We start from the raw sequence: 14,951 nt of genomic DNA on the forward strand, positions 1-14,951 counted from the left end.
TTGATGGTTTTGCCAAAAGAGCGATCGATTCAATAAATTGGTTCAGACCACTGAGCATTTGGTTTAGAGAATGGAGTTTAGTATTTTAGCAATACAGAAAAACTGTAAATGCAGCAAAAACAGCTGTGGAAACAAAAAAAAAAGCATGAATTACAAAAGAAAGAAAGAAAGAAAGAAAGAAAGAAAGAAACCCTGAGCATCATCTCTTTGCCAGGCTGAATCAGGCCAGAGCACTTCGTCCACATCACAGGCTATGTCCTCTCTCGCAAGCCTCCTCCATGGCTTGAATGAGGGGTATCCTGACAGAGGGCTGGAGATCGTAAACCTTCCACCGCCATGCCGAAAAAAGCTCCTCAATGGGGTTAAGGAAGGGAGGGTATGGTGGGAGGTATTGGAGTGAAAATTATGGATGCTGATGAAACCAGTTTTGGACCAGTGCAGATCGGCAGACAGATATGTTGGCATGGTGGTGGAGGACCCATTCTGCATGATTGCAGTGCACATTGTGATGTTACTACCACATTGGCCTGGGGCACTCAAAATAGCTCTGTGGCCAATGTTCCATTTTTGCTGAAGACAGGTAAACTCACCTGTTGCCTTTTTATAGTGCGTATGCCTGATTAGTGAGCTTACAATTAAGCACCTAAGTGTCTGTACACCTGATGACCGTGTTTGATCAACTGGTTCATAAGTGTGGTATTTTGAGTATCTTGAAATGGCAAAAGAAGTGTCATGATGTTAGATTTCTGTGTCTAATGCAGAGGAGTGTGTTTAGTGTTTTGCAGAAAGTGTGAGGCTGAGAATGTGCTTATAGTTGTGCAGATCTGGACTGAGCTTTTGCTCCTTGAGTGTCAGGTTTCACTGACTGCGTGTTATGTTTAATTTCAGTGTGTAAGCAATCGTAAGAGACTGTGAATCTGAGAGTGATGGAGATATGCTGTGTTTGAGGGTTGACTGATGTTTGCTCTTGCCCCTATAATGTTCGTCATCATTAAGATTCATACCAAAAACGATTAAGAATTCTCTTAATTAAGAATAATAATCAGTAAAAAGACGCCAGCCCTCCTAGTTTAATTCGGTGTTTCCCCGTAGCAAGCTATTACAGAACATTTCTTAAATATCCTGTTAATGGCAGCCTATATATTTATATTTGAGTTGCTTTATTATCTTCAGTGTCTGTAGTTTAACATTTGTCAGTGGATAAAGAACGACATGTAGGATGTCACACGGCATTTAATTATCCTTCACCTATCTGGTTAATTCCAAATACGTTTGTTCATTAACTCTTAAACACTTAACGTTTCCTTATTAGTCATGTCGTTTCAAGTACAGTGTAATTTTTAATACCACATTCTTTAATATTTACCATTGACCAATAAAAGGCTTCTTTTTCTGGTGTGCAGCCCATCAACAGATTCACACCTTACCCTCTGAGTTAGTATCTAATGCCCCAGTCCTCTGCATGTGTGCAGTTTACCCTGTTTCTTATTCAAGTTAGTGAAACGTCAGCCAGTTTAAAAGGAGCGTGAGAAGAGGTTAAAAACAGAACACACACACAGATTTTCCTTTTGTTCAGATATCGGTCCACCGCTGTTTAAAGCCAGTACTGCCCTAAAATGTTAAATGCCTGTGAATCAACTCAAGTGTCCTGATCATATACACATGTAAAGAATGTGTGATCTGTCTGTGCTGTGTTTGAGAGGAGAGAGGAGGGCTGGAATGCTGTTGTCATGTTCTGACCCACGCAAGAGAACACAGATTCATTTTCCTCAACTCCTCATTGCTAAACATGTTTATTTCAATTTTATTTCAATTTTTTTTTTTTTTTTTTTTTTTTGCATTTGCCTTGAAAAATACATCCAGTAATTTGAGAAGAATGACTTTTAAAGATTGTGGAAAAGAACAGTGGGGTTAATTTGTCCTTTAGTAGGTAAAAGAACAAAGAAAGTTCTTCTTTTTAGGACACCAATCATCATTCCACTTCCCAATCTCTGAAAGAGAGAGACAAACATTATGAACAAGACTGATCTTGTTAATGCCTTGGAAAAAGATTACCTTCTTTTTGCCTTGTCTTTGGTTCCTGTCTGTAAAATGTTTCCTCCTTCCTGTTTATCATTTGTTCATGTCTGTCTGTCTTACGCTCACATTCAGAGGAAAACCACTGTAACTGTGGAACTTGTACAGGTATGTAGATGCACTCAGTACTAATAATGAATATAATGGTGGGTTTCAGTGAATACAAAGGACATACAGTCACATGATGACTATTATTCACTCATATAGCAGCTTGTTTTAACTGGTTTTACAATTGATGGGTTTGACAATCCATTTTTAAACCTGTGACACAGGATAAAACTCCTCATCATCAGTGGACAAACTTTTACACAATTCTGAGCAAACTGGTCTTGACTAAACTGAAATAAATGATTGTATGGATAAAGCATGTGTATCTGCCAGGACCAGTGACAGGCTAGAGATGAATGGCTTTCTGGAGTGAGCGTGTGTGTGTGTGTGTGTGTGTGTGTGTGTGTGTATGTGTGTGTGTGTGCGTGTGTGTGTTCCTGTATGTGTGTAAAAAACAAACACAGTGGCTTTAGTTTGGTGAGGCAGATGTGAGTGCGTGAGTAAGTGTGCCCCTGTGTTGTCTGGTCTGTTTTGTGTTTTAAGTGAGAAAGTGATGCACTGAGTGTTGCATTTTGACTGCAGCTCTTCTTCATCCAAGTAACTTCAGCAGTAATATAATAGTGAAATAGTCATAAAGTTTATTTATGTGTCAGAGCACAGAGTTTATTTCTCTCCCCTCTTTCACTGTTCCTCTCTTTCCCTCACCTTTCTGATTCTCCACCCATCCATCTTCCTATTTAATCACAACTACATTTCCCAACACCCCCTCTCTCTTTTTACCTTTCCCGTTCATTTCCAGACAGTCCTCTTTGGCTTTTTGATTGTTGGGCTCTCCTGGAACCCAGGCCTGAAAGTCCCAGTTAGAGTCATCAATCCAGACCCACTTACCAGACTGAAAGACAGAGAGAAAGACAGAGAGAGAGAGAGAGAGACAGAGAAAGAGAGAGAGAGAGAGAGAGAGAGAGAGAGAGAGAGAGAGAGAGAGAGAGAGAGAGAATATCATTATATCACGCTTTTGTTACAAACCATTAATTAATCAGAATGAAAAGTATACATATAATCTTCATTTTCTTGGACTTTTCTTACTGACATTAAAAAACTCAAAGCCGCCCAACCAGATGCGAGGAGACTTTCTGTTGTACTTGAGCACGATACAGTTTAGATCGTCATTGGCCTGACTGCTGTGCACGGATGCCAGGTGACCACCAGGTACCACGTTCCTGCAGCGGAACTGTGGAAAGAGAAGCGTGAGGACACACTGGTCACTCAGGTCACCTCAAGACATTCCATATTCAATATGACTTATTAAAGACAAATCTGGTCTCTTCAAACCATGAATTACTGTATGACTATGGTCTGAAATATGACATGAATTACCTCAGCGTCGGTAAAGTTGAGCGATTCGTTGAAATACATGACGCAGTAGGTGCCCACTTTGAACCAGTGTTCATAATTCTTCACATTACAATAGCTGGGCATTTTCATGGAACAGCGTCTCAGGTGGTGAGTGTGGTCTACAGCCCCTTCAAAAGGACCAAATTGCAATGTTTTATTTGTTATCTGTGATAACGACATTCAAAAGACTGAACTGTGTCACTTTACTCGGCATAATGTCTGATTTGCTCAGTTACCACTTCTCTGGCTTTCTTTACACTGTTAGCTTATTCCAAGATAATTTGACAGGTAGGACAATGAAAGGACTGTGTGAAGACCAAAGTGCAAAGAAATATAATAAAGCTATATTAAGTGACGCTGTGTGCTGCATGTCAATAATGATATAATGTTGTAATAGTACCTCTCTTAAAGGCCCAAGACACACTGCTCCCTATCAGCAGACAGGCCATTAACAGGCTGGTAAAGTTCATTCTCCCTCTTCTCTGATGATTCCTCTGGCACAGCAGGGCAGAGTCGCAGGTCACATATCACAGCAGTTCATAGACCTTTAGCTTTATGTGTGTTATTGTTTCTATATTCTCATGCACTGTTTAGTATTAGATTCAAATAGCGTCCACTTTTTTATCGACTGTTGAACTGTTTCATTTAACATTAGTGAATCCTTTTATAAAAAAAAATTTGAAGGCACAAACAAAGACGCATATTTTTGGGCTGAAAAAATTGAAATTGAATTTTTGAAACAAATGTCTGTTTTTCTGTCTGTGGTCATTTTCAGATTCTTGTAGATGCTGATGTACAAAAGAATCGACTTACCAGATTAAGAAGGAGACGCCGGCTCTACTCTTCCTGCCCTCACTGTCCTCCTTCACTCCTCTTATATTGAGCTGTCTCTCCCCACCTCCCTCTGTATGCGTGACCTTTTTTGGCATCAGAGTCTCTGGGGAGGTTCATGGTGATGATGAGAAGCCTACAATGAGTCCACAGTGAAAACAAAGTGTGGCGCATTGAAATTCAGAACTGCTTTGTTAGAAAATATCAATTAGTATGTCCCTTAAGAGGATCCAGGATTACTGTTGTGAGTTACTGAGGATAGGACGTGACATATGCTTTTCTGTTTTTTCTCACTCTGATCCTAGCTCATGTGTTGGTCTGCTTTGAGTTCCAGAACAAAGCAAAACTGTTACAACACTTACAACAGTACGAATTTGAAATGATATTTCAGCCCAACACAAACTCTCATAGAGCTAAGACATTTCATCAGGCCTTTCCCTAGCTGCTGAAGAACAAAAACACATGTAAGTGATCACTGGATATTTCATGAAGCTTTAGCAGTCATAAGCCCAGCTTCACCAGGAGGTGAAGCGATTGCCGTCTGGTGGTGTTTGGGATCCGCTGAATGCACTCCACCCTAACACACTGCGAAAGGCCTGGCAGTCTGGCCCTGATGGGTGAATAATCTGTGGAGAATAATTTCTAACACTGTGGAAGGCCTAGTCCACTGCCCTGGCCCTGACGGGTGACTAATCTAGGGAGAGTAATCTCCCCTGAATCTTTACGGTCCATGTGTCTCTCTGTGTCCAGCGCCTGGGTTGTTATGTCCTCTCTGAGTTTATCTGTTAGAGGTAAATATAAATATGTCACTGCCCAGAACCAGACCCAGAGTAGATGAAAGATAAGGTCAGATAAGGTCATTATGTGACAGAGCCATCCTAACACCAGGCACCTAACACCTGCCCTACCCTAACATCTAGTACTATTTGACCTTTTATTTATATCATGTGTTAAGACTAAGCTGTAAATTACAGAAAAAAAGTTACCCATGCCTGTTGTGTAAGGGGCCACTGCGAACGCTTGACTGTGATGAGCAAATGATTTCTGTGTGAATTTAGAGGTAGGCCTATGCTTCATTCTCTGTGGACTGGGATGTATGCATTGGATCTTTGTTCTAGGTCATGGCATTGCCAGTTAGATTCTGGTTTAAAACCTCCTGGTCCCTGATACAGTCTGTGGGGCTATATGTCCAAACAAGGTGCCCAGGGCCTTTGGAATTAAAACAGCTTCAAAACATCACAGCTCCACCACCACAAAAACAGCCACACAACATCACTGCTCCATCAGCGAAAAAACAGCTCCACCAGCGAAAAAACAGCTCCACCACTGGACGTCACAGTGCCGATCAGGTTCTCCTCTGCATGATCATCTCTGTTTCTGTTTCATTTGGCCATCAAACCTGTTCTGTTGACACCAGAGGTTCTCCTTTTCGCAAGTCCTCTGAACAGCTTGTATGCATAGAGGTGGTGTCTAACTGTAGTTCTGGAGATTTGGAGACCCCAGTGATGCAACCAACCACTGCAGGTCTCCACCTGTGTCCCTTGGAGACATTCTTGCCTGTGAGCACCATCCTCTCCACTCTCCACATGCAGGCAAAACACACTTGTGTCCTCTTCTGGGCAGGTTCATCACACCTCCAGTTTTAAACTTAATTATTACCCTAACAGTGGAGATGGGTATTTTAGATAGACAGACAGACAGACAGAAAGATAGACAGACAGACATACAGACAGATACATAGATACATACATACATACACTCACTCATTATCTGAGTCACTTATCCCGATTAGCCTATCCCAGCGCTCATAGGGCGAACGACGAGGAAACACTCTGAACAGGTCGCCAGTCCATCGCAGGGCAGACACACAGACAAACACACTCACACACACATTCATACCTAGGGGCAATTTAATGTCTCAAATTCACCTAATCTGCATGTCCTTGGACTGTGGGAGGAAAGCGGAGTTCCCGAAGGAAACCCATGCAGACAAGGGGAGATGGAACTTGTTTTATTGCAGCAACCTGAGTAAATAACTCGCAACAGGTGACAACCCTAGAAAATTCCAGAAAAGTAAAAAGAAGACCATAAATACACCAATCGTAATAAGAGCGGAAAACAATGAATCGTGATAAGGATGGAAAGTAACAGTGCAATGATGCTATTTACGCAAGGTATTTTTATATATGTATGTAAACCAGTGTTAACTACACAAAGCAGTATGCACAGGTGAGGTTCACCAGTCACGTGAGGTCTATGTATATGAATATATAGCTTATAAATATAAATGGGTTATGAATATAAAGAGAAAGAAATAAATATCAACAAGTTGCATCCCCTACTCCTATGTCACTGCCTCAACGCGCCGCAGGATAAAACATCATTCAAACACGCCGCAGGATAAAACATAGTGTGTAGACTGGCATGTAAAGCTGTGTTTTTAGCCATTGGCTGATTTATGCACGTCAGCAACCACTGGTCTCGTCCCAGTCATCTCAGGGACATGTATTTTGAGAAAAGATAACATTTTTTGAGATAAAGATTTTTTTCAATGAGCAATTTTTATTTGATTGACGGCTTGGATTTCTCTCATCCTTTTGATAGAACATCAAACTGTTAAACAATAATGCCTTTCATGTTTTGCTTCTCTTGACCAAGGGTGTCAATAATCCCAGATGACACCTTTTTTTCAACGCTCTATACTGTATATATTGCATATAAGTTTCAATTTTCAAGTTTATTTAGAGCCCAGTATCACTGTTTACAGTTTCAAAGGGCTTTACGTGCCCACAACAAACAAAACAGGACTGTATTGCTCTATAGTACTGCTGCCAGTCTTACCTGCACTACACTATCAAGATTTGCATCGTTTTTGCCTCACACTTTGACAGCTATTTTTCCAATAGTATTTGTACTGTATTGTGTTGTGCTGCATGCCTAACAGTGACTACGCACTTTGTTATGCTGCAAGGTATAATGACAATGAACTTGAGACATGTTCATGCTCAGTTAATCTGAAACTTAATGTAATTAAGCAAACATGGATAAAAATTTTGTGAGCTTGCTACATTTCATGATTTGCCTTTGAGAAAACATGCACGGTCACACAGTGTTTGTGTCTGGTGCAGACCTGCTGTACTCACTGAGCTGAGGGGTATCCCAAGTACGTGGTTTAGTGACTAATGCAGCTAAATGAACTCAGAGTCAGTAGTAAACCTCCTAATAGAAGAGCCCAGTGGCTTTGTTTTGCTAGGAGAATGAAGCTATAGAGCTCTTCTATCAGGAGGTATACTACTAACTCTGAGTTCATTTATCTGGGTTAGTCACTAAACCACGTACTCGGAACACCCCCCATATCTGACGTGAGTGAGGAAACTGTTTGCAGTGACATTGGTTATATGATGTCTCCCTCTAGGGATGGGATATTGTGTTGCAAGTCTGCAGATCCAGTTTTCTACCGTATCTGTCCGCGAGCAAGAGTAATTGTACTTTATATCAAGAAGACTGTTGCTATGTGTAGTTTAGAGAAAAAGCAGAAAGTTACTTGTTGAACATTTATCACATAAGAGATGGCTGGAAATGAGCTTTTATCTGTTCATTAAAAAGGACGGACAATTTAAAAACAGCGTAGACATCTGGTAGGATATCGTTAGACAGTCACACTTAGTACGAGCTTAAAACGTAACAGTGCATCTTTACGCGTGTAACAACCTCGCCTCCTCCCTCGCCCGTTTCAGCCATTCTGCGCTCAGCGTCGCCAGTCTACTAATCACCGGTCTGATCACTCTCCTCCTGCACACCTGCCCTCACTTTAGTTCGATTATACACCTCACTATTCAAACCCCTCCGTCGGGTCAGTTAGTGCGAAATCTACACTTTACCAGTATCCTCTGAGCCATCTTGTGTTTCGCGGACTAAAGTTCCTAGATTATCTGTTAACCCGTTTGTACTTTCTTCTAGCCTCCTGTTAACCCTGTTTGTGTTGAGCTCCTTTTGTTTGTTTGATAGTTGTCCGCACTTTTGTCCAGCGCCGTGGGACTTCCTGACAACGCGGAAAATCACAACATAAATGAATTTGTATAAAGCAAAATGTACTATACTTTCTGCCCTCTCTGTTGAACTGACCAACGTACAAAAAATTCACACCTACATCAGTCTTTTATTCCTTTGACTTGTCCGTTTCACAGTTTCGGTCTTTTGGTTTCTAACACTGAGGCTGACGTCATGCATTTTACCTGCCTTACACCTGACAACATATTACTCTTTGTGCAAAATCCTTGTAAATGCCATTTGTGTATTTGAAGCTGGGGACATTTGGATTTGAGATTGGTAGGCTTTAAGTTGCTATGGTAATGCTAGTAACAGTCCTTGTGGAAAATCTTTTGATACATTTTGGAGAATCCCATTGCAATTTAAAATGATCCACACCACGGGCTTAGGAGCTGTGCATCTCTTGTCTAATTCAGGGTCAGTCGTGAGTATGTGCAATAGCCCAATAACATAGCTACTCCCGCTCACCTGATGGTGCTATTGGGCACATATAAAGAGTTGTAAACCCTGTTACAGTTTCCAACGATTGCTTACAGTTTTCCTCAATTGCTTAAACACAAAAACTGGTTCCTTTAGCACAAAAACCTATACCGTTATGTCGTTCCCAAAACCACACAAGTATTTCCCATAACCATCAACACTATTCACCTGTTTCCACTTAGGGGTGTATGACCACAACCCCTATGCACAGCAAAACCTCCTGGGCATTTATCCCATGTTGCCTGGCAAGAGCAAACATAATGTGTGACGCTAATGAGATATTATGGCATGACCCAGGCCTGAGATGAGAATGCTACTGCTGATGCTGATTGTGATACTGATACTGATGCTGAGTAACCTGTACAAATTGCTGCATTTGGAGATAAAGATTTTGGAACTTGGGTATTTTACTGTGCATGGACTCTTCCTTACATGTTTTGTCAGTGTGATATTTCAAGTCAGGTTTTTGACCCAAACAGCATATACAGTAGTATTCCATTATCCATTAATGTAAGAGGTAGTTATTATAATACTGTTCTGAACTTCTCTGGATAGTCAGAACTGTGATTTTTAGAACATTTCAAATTATTTCTCTGAAAACCTATTCTAAACATTATGGTAGCAGTGTTTTGAATGAATCCCTCCAGTGTGTAGCCAACAGTCATGTAGTGTGCGTTATTGACAGCTTGTGTGTGTTGTCTGAGGGCAAAGTTTGAACTCGGGCCAGAAGTTAGATGATTGTACCGTTGGGTGTGCGTTTTTAAAATTGTGTGTGGAGATTTGAGAAAATGGTGAATTGTTCCAGGAATTGTGTTTAAGCAATTGAGAAAAACTGTAAGCACGATTTTGAAAACAGGGCTCATTTTGTGAAAACACTACACACAATTCACACAACCACACACACAAACAGCAGAACACCTCACATCTCTTGTAAAATGGCAACAGTAGAGTCCAGAGGAGGAGGAGTCGAAGTCATCACACCAGGCTGGCCAGGGGCTTCATCAATGGCCCACTGGCCAATTATGTTCTGGCCTCTTCATCAGACTGAACTGAGCTTCATCCACAAAAATGTATTCATGGAGTCTTATTATGGAATCCAATTCAAACACTTTCCATACGTAAGAACACATATAGTTTTGTAAGTGCTACAGACAGACAGACCTATTCTGTAGAGTGTATGCTCCCCTGATCCGCATACATTACAATGTAATATAGTTTGACAGTAGTATGTAGTATAGTATTGTACCGTAAAGCTGCATTACTACTCAGGGCTGTATTTCATGCAGTCCAATGGCATTGTTTGCAGTCTCTTGCTGTTTGGAGAACATAAGATTCCTTCCATCCTCAGGTGATAGTCTTGCAATTCTACAAATAGGGAACATGCATTTACAAAAATATACATGCAGTAAAAACAGTGATGGACTCCCTCACCAGTCTCCTTTATATTGGCAGAGTGATGTACTGAAACATCTGTATACAGTAAACTTTCAATGACCAAAAAAAAAAGTCAGTTACCTGCTCTCTTCTCTGAATCCCCTGATTATGGCGGCCACAGAGAATCTGCTGAGATTGGGTTGTACTCTTTGTCCTGCTTCTCTCATCGTCATTCCATGAACAACAACATGGTCTATCACAGTTGCTCGAACTTCATCTGAGATGACTGCTCTTGGTCTTGCTCTTCCTCATCGGCCTCCTCCTCTTCCTCCTCATACACCACCTCTTACACACACTCTTCCTCCTCTGTCTCTCACATTGTTTCCATCCATTGTTGGGATCAACCCTCAACTCACCTGTGCACTCTGAACTGCCTTATATTGGTTTCATCACATCACTAGCAACGAGTGTGAACAGTTCTGAGTCATTGTGTGTAAGCTGTGACATATGTGCTGTAATTGTGTTTAACTTCTGCCCCCCATAGTTACCATTATGCATCATAAATGTGTGATAGTGAGTGAGAATGTATTCAGAGTTTTGCAAAAAGAATAAATGAGATCTGTAAATTGTATCTGACTGGGTGAAAACTGTTGATGGTTTTGCCAAAAGAGCGATCGATTCAATAAATTGGTTCAGACCACTAAGCATTTGGTTTAGAGAATGGAGTTTAGTATTTTAGCAATACAGAAAAACTGTAAATGCAGCAAAAACATTTGTGGAAACAAGAAAGAAAGCTTGAATTACAAAAGAAAGAAAGAAAGAAAGAAACCCTAAGCATCTACTCTTTTCCAGGCTGGATCAGGCCAGAGCACTTCGTCCACATCACAGGCTATGTCCTCTCTCGCAAGACAGTGAGGGAAGAGTCTTCTTGAATGGTGAATCCATCCTTGCACGGATCCTGCATCAATTTGGTCACAGGTCACAGGCCTCCTCCATGGCTTGAATGAGGGGTATCCTGACAGAGGGCTGGAGATCGTAAACCTTCCACCGCCATGCCGAAAAAAGCTCCTCAATGGGGTTAAGGAAGGGAGGGTGTGGTGGGAGGTATTGGAGTGAAAATTATGGATGCTGATGAAACCAGTTTTGGACCAGTGCAGATCGGCGGACAGAGATGTTTGCATGGTGGTGGGGGACCCATTCTGCATGATTGCAGTGCACATTGTGATGTTACTACCACATTGGCCTGGGGCACTCAAAATAGCTCTCTGGCCAATGTTCCATTTTTGTTGAAGACAGGTAAACTCACCTGTTGCCTTTTTATAGTGCTTATGCCTGATTAGTGAGCTTACAATTAAGCACCTAAATGTCTGCACACCTGACGATCGTGTTTGATCAACTGGTTCATAAGTGTGGTATTTTGAGTGTCTTGAAATGGCAAAGAAGTGTCATGATGTTAGATTTCTGTGTCTAATGCAGAGGAGTGTGTTTAGTGTTTTGCAGAAAGTGTGAGGCTGAGAATGTGCTTATAGTTGTGCAGATCTGGACTGAGGTTTTGCTCCTTGAGTGTCAGGTTTCACTGACTGCGTGTTATGTTTAATTTCAGTGTGTAAGCAATCGTAAGAGACTGTGAATCTGAGAGTGATGGAGATATGCTGTGTTTGAAGGTTGACTGATGTTTGCTCTTGCCCCTATAATGCTCATCATCATTAAGATTCATACCAAAAACGATTAAGAATTCTCTTAATTAAGAATAATAATCAGTAAAAAGACGCCAGCCCTCCTAGTTTAATTCGGTGTTTCCCCGTAGCAAGCTATTACAGTACATTTCTTAAATATCCTGTTAATGGCAGCCTATATATTTATATTTGAGTTGCTTTATTATCTTCAGTGTCTGTAGTTTAACATTTGTCAGCGGATAAAGAACGACATGTAGGATGTCACACGGCATTTAATTATCCTTCACCTATCTGGTTAATTCCAAATACGTTTGTTCATTAACTCTTAAACACTTAACGTTTCCTTATTAGTCATGTCGTTTCAAGTACAGAGTAATTTTTAATACCACATTCTTTAATATTTACCATTGACCAATAAAAGGCTTCTTTTTCTGGCGTGCAGCCCATCAACAGATTCACACCTTACCCTCTGAGTTAGTATCTAATGCCCCAGTCCTCTGCATGTGTGCAGTTTACCCTGTTTCTTATTCAAGTTAGTGAAACGTCAGCCAGTTTAAAAGGAGCGTGAGAAGAGGTTAAAAACAGAACACACACACAGATTTTCCTTTTGTTCAGATATCGGTCCACCGCTGTTTAAAGCCAGTACTGCCCTAAAATGTTAAATGCCTGTGAATCAACTCAAGTGTCCTGATCACATACACATGTAAAGAATGTGTGATCTGTCTGTGCTGTGTTTGAGAGGAGAGAGGAGGGCTGGAATGCTGTTGTCATGTTCTGACCCACGCAAGAGAACACAGATTCATTTTCCTCAACTCCTCATTGCTAAACATGTTTATTTCAATTTTATTTCAATTTTTTTTTTTTTTTTGCATTTGCCTTGAAAAATACATCCAGTAATTTGAGAAGAATGACTTTTAAAGATTGTGGAAAAGAACAGTGGGGTTAATTTGTCCTTTAGTAGGTAAAAGAACAAAGAAAGTTCTTCTTTTTAGGACACCAATCATCATTCCACTTGCCATTCTCTGAAAGAGAGAGACAAACATTATGAACAAGACTGATCTTGTTAATGCCTTGGAAAAAGATTACCTTCTTTTTTCCTTGTCTTTGGTTCCTGTCGGTAAAATGTTTCTTTCTTCCTGTTTATCATTTGTTCATGTCTATCTTTCTTACGCTCACATTCAGCTCACATTCAAAGGAAAACCACTGTAACTGTGGAACTTGTACTGGTATGTAGATGCACTCAGTACTAATAATGAATATAATGGTGGGTTTCAGTGAATACAAAGGACATACAGTCACATGATGACTATTATTCACTCATATAGCAGCTTGTTTTAACTGGTTTTACAATTGATGGGTTTGACAATCCATTTTTAAACCTGTGATACAGGATAAAACTCCTCATCATCAGGTGACAAACTTTGACACAATTCTGAGCAAACTGGTTTTGACTAAATTGAAATAAATGATTGTGTGGATAAAGCATGTGTATCTGCCAGGACCAGTGACAGGCTAGAGATGAATGGCTTTCTGGAGTGAGCGTGTGTGTGTGTGTGTGTGTGTGTGTGTGTGTGTATGTGTGTGTGTGTGTGTGTTCCTGTATGTGTGTAAAAAACAAACACAGTGGCTTTAGTTTGGTGAGGCAGATGTGAGTGCGTGAGTAAGTGTGCCCCTGTGTTGTCTGGTCTGTTTTGTGTTTTAAGTGAGAAAGTGATGCACTGAGTGTTGCATTTTGACTGCAGCTCTTCTTCATCCAAGTAACTTCAGCAGTAATATAATAGTGAAATAGTCATAAAGTTTATTTATGTGTCAGAGCACAGAGTTTATTTCTCTCCCCTCTTTCACTGTTCCTCTCTTTCCCTCACCTTTCTGATTCTCCACCCATCCATCTTCCTATTTAATCACAACTACATTTCCCAACACCCCCTCTCTCTTTTTACCTTTCCCGTTCATTTCCAGACAGTCCTCTTTGGCTTTTTGATTGTTGGGCTCTCCTGGAACCCAGGCCTGAAAGTCCCAGTTAGAGTCATCAATCCAGACCCACTTACCAGACTGAAAGACAGAGAGAAAGACAGAGAGAGAGAGAGAGACAGAGAAAGAGAGAGAGAGAGAGAGAGAGAGAGAGAGAGAGAGAGAGAGAGAGAGAGAGAGAATATCATTATATCACGCTTTTGTTACAAACCATTAATTAATCAGAATGAAAAGTATACATATAATCTTCATTTTCTTGGACTTTTCTTACTGACAGTAAAAAACTCAAAGCCGCCCAACCAGATGCGAGGAGACTTTCTGTTGTACTTGAGCACGATACAGTTTAGATCATTATTGGCCTGACTGCTGTGCACGGACGCCAGGTGACCACCAGGTACCACGTTCCTGCAGCGGAACTGTGGAAAGAGAAGCGTGAGGACACACTGGTCACTCAGGTCACCTCAAGACATTCCATATTCAATATGACTTATTAAAGACAAATCTGGTCTCTTCAAACCATGAATTACTGTATGACTACGGTCTGAAATATGACATGAATTACCTCAGCGTCGGTAAAGTTGAACAATTCGTTGAAATACATGACGCAGTAGGTGCCCACTTTGTACCAGTGTTCATAATTCTTCACATTACAATAGCTGGGCATTTTCATGGAACAGCGTCTCAGGTGGTGAGTGTGGTCTACAGCCCCTTCAAAGGGACCAAATTACAATGTTTTATTTGTTATCTGTGATAACGACATTCAAAAGACTGAACTGTGTCACTTTACTCGGCATAATGTCTGACTTGCTCAGTTACCACTTCTCTGGCTTTCTTTACACTGTTAGCTTATTCCAAGATAATTTGACAGGTAGGACAATGAAAGGACTGTGTGAAGACCAAAGTGCAAAGAGATATAAAAAAGCTATATTAAGTGACGCTGTGTGCTGCATGTCAACAATGATATAATGTTGTAATAGCACCTCTCTTAAAGGCCCAAGACACACTGCTCCCTATCAGCAGACAGGTCATTAACAGGCTGGTAAAGTTCAT

At 40.8% G+C, this 14,951-nt stretch overlaps 2 protein-coding genes across 2 annotated transcripts; both read right to left on the reverse strand.

Annotated features, from left to right (window-relative positions):
* Window positions 1-1,923: 1,923 nt before the first annotated feature.
* On the reverse strand, window positions 1,924-3,603 carry LOC115820571 (lectin-like). The gene is made up of 4 exons (XM_030784193.1): window positions 3,502-3,603; window positions 3,215-3,355; window positions 2,905-3,016; window positions 1,924-1,991 (listed from the first exon to the last, which is right to left on the reverse strand). Exons 1-4 carry the CDS (start codon window positions 3,601-3,603, stop codon window positions 1,924-1,926), a joined length of 423 nt encoding a protein of 140 aa, XP_030640053.1.
* Window positions 3,604-12,884: 9,281 nt separating this feature from the next.
* Window positions 12,885-14,951, reverse strand: LOC115820572 (lectin-like). The gene is made up of 5 exons (XM_030784194.1): window positions 14,882-14,951; window positions 14,464-14,609; window positions 14,177-14,317; window positions 13,871-13,982; window positions 12,885-12,952 (listed from the first exon to the last, which is right to left on the reverse strand). Exons 1-5 carry the CDS (start codon window positions 14,949-14,951, stop codon window positions 12,885-12,887), a joined length of 537 nt encoding a protein of 178 aa, XP_030640054.1.

The sequence above is a fragment of the Chanos chanos genome, chromosome 9, assembly GCF_902362185.1.
Source record: "Chanos chanos chromosome 9, fChaCha1.1, whole genome shotgun sequence".
NCBI classification, from domain to species: domain Eukaryota; kingdom Metazoa; phylum Chordata; class Actinopteri; order Gonorynchiformes; family Chanidae; genus Chanos; species Chanos chanos.

Bases quoted from the DNA above. Each gene is read 5' to 3' on its own strand.
- LOC115820571 (XM_030784193.1), bottom strand. From the start codon at position 3,603: ATGCCCAGCTATTGTAATGTGAAGAATTATGAACACTGGTTCAAAGTG. The intron at 3,356-3,501 runs GTAATTCATGTC...CTCTTTCCACAG, and splicing joins TCAACTTTACCGACGCTGAG to TTCCGCTGCAGGAACGTGGT. The intron at 1,992-2,904 runs GTAAAAAGAGAG...TCTCTCTTTCAG, and splicing joins TCTGGAAATGAACGGGAAAG to AGATTGGGAAGTGGAATGAT.
- LOC115820572 (XM_030784194.1), bottom strand. From the start codon at position 14,951: ATGAACTTTACCAGCCTGTTAATGACCTGTCTGCTGATAGGGAGCAGT. The intron at 13,983-14,176 runs GTCAGTAAGAAA...TCTGTCTTTCAG, and splicing joins GCGGCTTTGAGTTTTTTACT to TCTGGTAAGTGGGTCTGGAT. The intron at 12,953-13,870 runs GTAAAAAGAGAG...TCTCTCTTTCAG, and splicing joins TCTGGAAATGAACGGGAAAG to AGAATGGCAAGTGGAATGAT.